Below are 9,356 nucleotides of genomic sequence, written 5' to 3' on the forward strand. Positions count from 1 at the left end.
CCTGACTGGCCTTCATGCCAGTGGCACGTAAAAGCACCCACTACACTCTCAGAGTGGTTGGCATTAGGAAGGTCATCCAGCTGTAGAAACTCTGCCAAATCAGATTGGAGTCTGGTGTAGCCATCTGGTTCACCAGTCCTCAGTCAAATCGTCCAACCCATGCTAGCATGGAAAGCGGACGTTAAACGGTGATGATGATGATGATGAAGATGGCTGGAAGTTGTATAGATGTCGGTTTCAAAATGTTGTGTTTGATGGTGGAAGTAACATTTAAGCAAGATTAGCTAACCTCATCCTAATGCGTATTAGAGGGCTTATGATAATTTTGTGCTGGTGAGAAATAGTGTATATTTTACTAAACCTAAGAAATTCCAGGCTATATTTGTTGTGACATCTTGAGGGGAAGGGTTACACTTTTCTGATCTGGAGTTGTTAATATGTCATCCATGTAAACAAGTTTCTCAGAGAAGTTGTACCTGCTTCATTATAAACAAGGATGCTTTGTTCAAATTATTTTTGTGAGAGGTGAAACTTTTGGTGGACAAGCTAACAGATAAAGAAAGGTAGGTAGGTAGGTAGATAGATACATAGGTAAACAAGATATAAATAGGAGTGTGGTGTATTAAGGATAGAAACTAATCAGGATAGAAAGAGAAAAATAGAAACAAATTTCAATTTTAGACTCAAGCATGCCAATATTTAGTTAAAATATGAGAAACACTGTTAAGAAATATAAATATTGACTTACCTTGATAAGCCTGGCACTTTTTACCCCGTTACGCATGTTGAAGCTAATGTCAACTTTAACCTCAGTTTGTCGATCAGTCAATTTTACAATGGGGACCTAAAATAAATTAATATGCATTTAATTTTAATTTAAATGATAAAGAAATACAAAGAATTTTTCAAAGGACAAGCATATGGCAAAGAAATTAAAACAAAAATTATTAATCACTTCAAAACAGAAAATTCATTCAATATGCTTCATAAATTTCAAATTAACAGGAATTTCTGAAATTTACAGATAGCCTCCAATTCTTTATCATTTAGCCATGATTTTTTTTTTATCGTCTTTAATTAATTGAAAAATCAAAACATTAAGAAATATTTAAGTTTAACCCTTTAACATTCAGGTTACTCTGTCAAATGTAATAATTATTTATTCACATTGTTTTGGATTAAACATGCATTATGTTGTGGCATTGAGATTTTGATGATGAGACTATTTTTAAAATGACATTGCAGAGTGGGTGTGAGAGGACAGATCTGGCCAGTTTGAACATAAAACAAGCAGAATATTTGGGCCAGATATGATGGCCAGTTTAAATGCTAAAATGTTAAACTTATTACTGCAATAAAACCTTATTTCAAAGGTGAACATTCAAAAAATGTTACAATGTCTTCACTTTAATCAATAAAATGACTGGTAATCTCATGAAAAAAATACATATAAGGAAATGCATCTTCATAGAACTGAGAACAGACCTTTGGAAATATGCTGTGCGTAAGAAGACCCGGCAAGCCAAGTGAGGCCATAACCTATGCCAGGGGTGTAACCAGCCCACTTTTGCATACCTTTCCTTCATTGGACACTAAACTCTGCTTGTTGAGGCAAGTGAAATCGAAATCGAATCAAATTCGATGACTGGCTCCCATGCCGGTGGCATGTAAAAAGCACCATTTGAGCGTGATCATTACCAACGTCATCTTACTGGCACTTGTGCCGGTGGCATGTGAAAAGACATTTGAACGAGGTCATTGCCAGTGCCACTGGACTGGCTCCTTGCAGGTGGCACGTATAAAACACCATTTGAGCATGGCTGTTGCCAGTACCGCCTGACTGGCCCTCGTGCCAGTGGCATGTAAAAGCACCCACTACACTCTCAAAGTGGTTGGCATTAGGAAGGGTATCCAGCTGTAGAAACTCTGCCAGATCAGATTGGAGTCTGGTGTAGCCAACTGGTTCGCCAGTCTCAGTCAAATCGTGCAATCCATGCTAGCATGGAAAGCAGACGTTAAACGATGATGATGATGATAAAATTAAAAAATAAGTTATAAATAAAGTCATTTTTAGCATGCAAATAATTAACTCCATGTTTGAAAATTTAAATATAGTGAAAATTGACTATTACTTGAATTTTTGCCATTTGCCTTTTCTAAACAGCCCTACTACATGATTCAGTACTGCTCATAGAGACAAAATCAAAATAATAAAAATATTTTATTAAATAATCTTGTTATTAAAATAATTTATTAAAAAATGAACTTTAAAAAGCCATACTACAAAAAATTAAGCAAAAAATTTTAATTTTTATAAAAAATGATTTACACTAATGAAAATATATATAAGAACTCTTTGTATCGATTTGTATTGTCTTTTATTTTTTGTTGTGCGTGGTGCTAAGAAATAGTTTAGTTTCCTATTCGAGTAGTGTCCCTTTAATATCAAGCAAAAAATTGATAAAAATTTGAGAATTAAAATTAAATTTTTTTTTTTTTTTTTTTTTTTTTGCTAATGGATAAAATTCTATGAAACCTTTATCAATATATTCCTTTAACATTTCTCTTTCATATTAATATCAATATAATAATTCTTAATCAAAATTAAAAGAATGGTGTGGATCCAAAGTGTCGATGTTGGGCGTTACTACCCGTCAGTCAACCAGTTTGGTCTATACATTTTTGCTCTTAACTTTTGTTCTCCTGCAACAGATTTTAAATATTATGTCTAAATGTAGCTTATCACTAGTCAAACATAATTCAAAGAACTAAATTTGATTTAGATTAAAACTGAATTAGTGAGACTGTTTGGAAGATGCCGACTGTGACAAAAAAAGCTACCTACAATAGTTGAATGATATAAAGTTGAAATTTATAGAAAAACAAAAGATAAAGACAGGTGTATGAACAACAAGCAGCTGTATTAATTTGATGCTTGGGAAAGTGAAAAAGTCTTTTATGTTTCAAGCCTATGCTCTTCAATAGAAAAGAATAAGAGAAAATAAACAGAGAGAATAAAAAGGAAAGACTTGTGGATTTAGCAGTCAATGTATAGAGTATGAAAAATCAGAAAGTTCAAAAGTCATTGTAGATTGGAGCAATTTGATATCAACAGCAAAGTCCAATGAAATATACAGGGTAATTCAAAAAGAATGAACTGATTTCATTACGCAGTATTTTAATAAGGAAAAGTAATAGAAAACTCCAACTAAGTCACAAGTATTTACTCACAATCAACTTTTATTTCCTGAGTTGATTGCTGTTGATCGACTACAGCGCCCGTGGCAGCCATTAAAAACTTAGAAAACTCCACCGCAACCCACTAACCTCAATGACCTTAAACATTGAATAACAACAGCAATCAACTCAGTGGATTGTGATATGCTGGTACACATCTGGGAGAAATACTCTTATCACATTGATGTTGCCCATGCCACAGGTGGTGGCCACATTGAACACTTGTAAGACAGGAAATAAAAGTTGATTGTGAGTAAATACTTGTGACTTAGCTGGAGTTTTCTATTGCTTTTCCTTATTAAAATATTGTGTAATGAAATTGGTTCATTCTTTTTAAATAACCCTGTATATATATATAAAATCACTTGATTTTGGGGTTCAGTCCCACTTGAGCAAGTGTTTTCTGTTATAGCTCTGCCCATCTAAAGCCTTGTTAGTGGATTCAGTAGATGGAAACTGAAAGAAACTATGTGTGTGTGTGTGTTTTTGAGGAATTCCCTTCTCAGCTACTTGATTTTAGGGTTCAGTCCCACTTGTGCAAGTGTCTTCTAATATAGCCCCATCGGCAGACGGAGACTGAAAGAAGCCTGCCATATGTGTGTATGTGTGCCATCTTCAAGTCTTTCTTTTTTTATATCATGTGACAGTTGTAAACAAGTATCACTATCATTACAAGTGATATTACTGGTTACCAATCCATGAAAACATGTCAGTATATGAGGAAATATAATTTTGCTTGAAAATAGGTGAGGATTGGTGACAGAAAAGATTTCCAGTCATAGAAAATCTGCCTCAACAAATTCATTTGATCCATGCTAGCATGGAAGACTGACTGTTAAAATTGTATATTATATCCATCCACCTTCTCCAGTCCTGGGATATCGTTGGAGTAGAGTCCTCAGGTACCTCCTGCTCAGGATCCTATCAGAAGCAACTGTCATTAGACTTTCTGGTTAGATTCCCAAGAGTTACCAACTGAGATTCGGGATGTCATCCAATCATCTCAGTCTGGTCTACTCTAGGTTTCCTGCCGGCTGCCTTGTCCTGAAGAACTCATCTTGCAATTTTTTCCAGTGACATTGTAATCACATATCTGTAGTATCTCTTAATGAGGAGCCATAGTGGCTTGATTTGGGAGAGACTCCTTTATCTCCAAGTTACATGGAAATCCTTCAGAGAAACCCCATTTCCACACCTTGTGTTTGCAATTGCACTCTTTCAGTCATTACCCAACATTCAGGAGCATAGATGAGAATAGGCACAGAAACCAAACTGAAGATAGTAAATTTGGCTTTTGTTTTTTTTTTTTTTACCAATCTCTCCACTTCTTAGGACTGAATGCTGGAGCTGCCACAATACCATGACAGCATCTGCAATTCTAGTGTCCAATTCAGTCGCCTGCATTCCATTACTTGTGAATATGGTCCTGAGATACTCAATCTTCTCCATTTGTCTCAGTGACGTTCCACTAACATGCAGAGTGCACTGGGAAAACTTTCTAGAGGGGATTAACATTTTGGTCTTCACAACACTAATTCTCTTTCCTGCATTGCACACAATCTAGAGGTTAGTTTCTAGATTGTATAAATACATAATGTAATTGTGACATCATTTACAGGTTATTTTCTAAAGCAAATATAAAAAAAAAAAACTACTTACGGATGCTTTATCTAACACTTTGATATATTCTTCATCAGCAATGTTATTCTCGACCAGAGCACCTTTCAACTTCCATAGCGGGGGTGTTTCCCAAGTTCCAAACACAACCAGGTCAATATCACTGATAAAAATAAATAGATTTCAATTTATTCTAATACATTTGTATTTATATTCCAAAAACAAATATGTAAAAACATGCACAAACCTATATATTACTGATTATATCTCTATGAAATAACACATTGAGTTATTCAGCAACAAGAAATTCCCAATAAACATAATTGATTTAAAACCATTGCACCTTTTTGACATTAACTAGTTTTGTAAGGTACCTGGTGCATCCCAAACCATGAAACTGTTTCCAGATGACATGAGCATTTTTGTATGGTTTTTCCTTTCATTTCCATCAATTTCATCCTAAATGAAAATTGTGGATTTAGCTGTTCTTCAATTTAATTTTGTGCACTGTTTATAAAATGTAGATGCTATATGACATGAAAATTAGAATGAAACATGTCCAACACAAGTTCTAACAAGACAGCCTTCCACTCCTAACCTGAAGTGCACAGCATTTCTTATCTGAAGTTACTTTATCCCCTTTCTTTTTCAATAGTGATTTCTTTACAGGAATTCTAATATTTAAGCCTAAGATGATGATGATTGATTTTGTATTCAAGGAATATTTGATGTCCAAAAATGTCTGCAATGTAAACTTTTGAGCCATTTTGTTGGCATCTAATCTGAATAGCTGTAGACAATTTCTGAGGTTGATTACTAACAAGTTTGTCTTCTCTTTCAAAAGGTAGCCAACAACCAGTATCTCAAATTAGTTATTAAAAAAGATTCAATTAGAAGATTCAACAATTGTACCCTAAATGTGGAGCATGATATTATCAGTGTTTAACATTTATGTCTTAACCCTTTCATCATTAATCCACCAAATACCATCCAAATTTTTCCATAGTCTTAGATTATTAATACATGTATTTAGCTGTATGTCAGATGTAGAGTCAGATATTTCAATTTCTTAGTGAGGTAATGCCAATACTAGTAAATGAAAGCAAGAATGAATTTATTCTAGAAACACAATGGAAATTTTAAAAGTATTTCTCTTCAAAACTTTTCAGAGGAAACCAAACCCAATCAATCTTTCTGATGACTTAAACCCAAACAACTATAAAAATGAAATTATTGTGTATATTCCTACCAAAAATTTCCAATCAATAACTACAAAAACGAAGAGTTAAAAAGGATATAAATGAAGGAAAATGGAAGACAGAACATAGTCACAAACATGGTTGGACAAGATCCAAACATCATTTAAAAATATGATCTTTAAGAAGCTGCCAGAGATTACCAAACACTGAAGCACAAATGAATCCTTCAATGATATCAATATTTCCAAGATCATAACCACAATGAGGTTTTCAACTTCTATCAACATACCTGTACATGGGGAAGAACAAAGAACATTATAGTTCCATATTTAAAATAAGGGTTCCATGTAGAGAATTCTAGTCTTCCACAAGATACAGATGTTTTAATAGAATTTAATAGAAGCTTATGAAATAAATGCTATTCACAATTTTCAAAAAACATATATGTAAATAAATTCTCTGAACTAAAAACTGTTTCATTTAATGTCTTACAATTAAAATGGTAGGAGCTGTCCATAAAACGTGAATATAGGTACGATGATTTTCGGAAAGAAAATCATATAATGGGTTCCATACCAAAACAAGTTTGGGAACTGATGACCTAGGGTACAATGTGATTGAGAAATTATCACCAAATAAAACTTGGAGCAGACCTAAAAGCTGTGAATGCAGTTGGAAAAAGACTGACATTGGATAGATTACACTGACAACTGGTACTTACATTATCAACACCAAAAGAGTAAAAAACAAAGTTGACCTCAGCAGAAAACCAGACAAAAATGCTCATGTCATCTGGAAACAGTTTCATGGTTTGAGATGCACCAAGTACCTTATTGGGAATTTTTTGTTGCTGAATAACTCAATGTGTTATTATATATATATATATATATATATATATATATATATATATATGGTGATGTAAACAGGCAAAATGGAACTCAAAATATGAGTATATGTATATTTTTATTAATATTTAGCAAAAGCAACAGACTGACTCAAGGGCTGAGAGTTTTGTGCATTTGATAAATGTCAACTATATACAAAGAAGAAAGAAAATCGATTTTCTATCTACTTGCACTCAACCACATGAATGAAAATGGTACAAAGGTGACAGTGGTGATAAGAACAGGATGAATCAGATGATGAGCTATGACTTGGTTAGTAGACAGATAATTTGGTGGTATTAGTGTTATCTGCTTTGGTATATGGTAAATGGGTGTACTGCAAAGAAATTTTAATTATCCACCAAATATCAGGGGACTAAAAAAAGCAAAATAACAATCTACAGCTCTGTGTAATGTTGTAATGCAATTGGGAAAGACAGCATATTTAAAAATAAAATGTGTATGGCCTGAATTGTTTTTTTTTGGGGGGGGGGGGTCAATTACATCAACCTCAGTGTTAAACTGGTGTTTATTTCACCAACCCCAAAAGAATGAAAGGTAAAGTTGACCTCAGTGGAATTTGAACTCTGAATGTAATAACAGACAAAATGTTGCTAAACATTTTGTCAAGTATGCTAACAATTCCACCAACTAACCTTCTTAAATAATAATCCTTACAACTATAGACACAAAGCCTGAAATGTTAGGGAAATGGGAGCTAGTCAATTATAATGACCCCAGTGCTCAACTGGTACTTAAGTCATCAACACCAAAAGAGTAAAAAATGAAGTTTACCTCAGCAGAATTTGAACTCAGAACGTGAAGACAAATTAAATGCTAAGTATTTTCTCAAGCATGCTAATGATTCCACCAGCTAACCATCTTAACTGATGGTCACAAGAAACTATGCCAAGATTGCTAATGTCAGGAGAGGAAAGCTGCCACAAGGCAGTCAATTAAAATGACTTCCAAGCATGTCTTCTGCAACAAATGCAGAGAAATTCATTAGTTTATGTATAATTTAATATAAAATAATTTCCAGGTTTACTCAGTATTCAATTTTTTAATTGTAATTTTAGTCTACCCCCACTGGATGGATATGTGTATTGTATTTTCTTTTTATTTCATTTTGTAGTTTTCTTCAGATATTTTGATTAATTCCAAAGGAAGGGCATCCCATCCGGCCATAGAAACCATGCCAAATCAGACTGGAATCTGGTGCAGCCTCTCAGCCCTGGTCAAACAATCCAACCCATGCCAGCATGGACAATGAATGCTAAATGATGATTTCATGCTATTTTAACATTATGGGATGTTTGCTTTTTATGCACTCATGTTCAAATAAAATCTAATTCTATTATAAATCACTTCTAAAATATTGGCTAACAACTTTACATGGTAATATTTAGGATAAAATTTCATTTTATATTTTTCAAAATTTATCTGCAATTAAAATAGTTTTGAGACAAAAATTCTGCTGTAGATTAATGTTCTGTTCAAAATACCACATTCGTATGTCAAACAGAAAATTTATAATTGTTTATGAAACCAGTCCATTATTTTAGAATTTAACATATAGAGGTGTATTTTAATTAAAAATATCATAATGAAAGGGTTAAATTCATTGATTGTATGTAATCCTCTTATGAAAACAGACCTTTTTTTTCCTTACCTACAAATAATGAAACAACTTATTACATCCAATCTACAGCAAACCCTCAACTATCGTGGGTGTTACATCCAAAAACTACCACACAATAGGTGAAAATCCAAAGTAGAAACAGTACTGGATATTTTATTATTTTTATAATTTGCATATATTTATTTTATTATGAGGAATCAACATAAGCTTAAATAATAAACCACAATAGATGAACCATGACATGGTGAGGGATTATTGTATTAACTAGTTAATTTGCACTAACACTAGTTTTAAAACAAAAGATGACCAGATAGACAAGATAATGAAGAGATGATAATACAATTTTACAGTAAGAAATTTAAATTATGTCAACATTCTAAATAAAAAAAATTGTTTGTGACGTGGCCATCAAAATTAAGATATGTGCTTTGGAATCAAATTCAAAATGAGCAAAACCATAAGCATTAATAACAGTATCGCAATAAAAATTTCCAGAATCTAATAGAGTCTGCAGCTAAAGAAAATTAAAATGATTAAATCTGTGAAAAACAAATTTAATTATAACTTCCACTTGTGCTGCACATGTGGTATCAAAATGTACCTAGACTAGTTATGTTTAATAAAAAGTAACTTATTTACTCTTTTACTTGTTTCAGTTGTTTGACTGCAGCCATGCTGGAGCACCACCTTTAGTCAAACAAATTGACCCCAGGACATTTTTTGTAAGCCTAAGTATTATTCTATCAGTCTCTTTTGCTGAACTGGTAAGTTACAGGG

The 9,356-nt window shown here is 33.2% G+C and overlaps 1 protein-coding gene across 1 annotated transcript in view; it reads right to left on the reverse strand.

The window, feature by feature from the left end:
• LOC106873407 (terminal nucleotidyltransferase 4A) overlaps positions 1–9,356 on the reverse strand; it is a 53,273-nt gene that overhangs the window by 12,852 nt on the left and 31,065 nt on the right. The window contains exons 4-5 of the mRNA XM_052967002.1: positions 4,897–5,017; positions 749–844 (exon numbers count right to left, since the gene is read on the reverse strand). Coding sequence (XP_052822962.1) covers positions 749–844; positions 4,897–5,017 — 217 coding nt within the window. The remainder of the gene's footprint in view (positions 1–748; positions 845–4,896; positions 5,018–9,356) is intronic.

This window comes from Octopus bimaculoides, chromosome 1 (genome assembly GCF_001194135.2).
Source record: "Octopus bimaculoides isolate UCB-OBI-ISO-001 chromosome 1, ASM119413v2, whole genome shotgun sequence".
NCBI classification, from domain to species: Eukaryota; Metazoa; Mollusca; class Cephalopoda; order Octopoda; family Octopodidae; genus Octopus; species Octopus bimaculoides.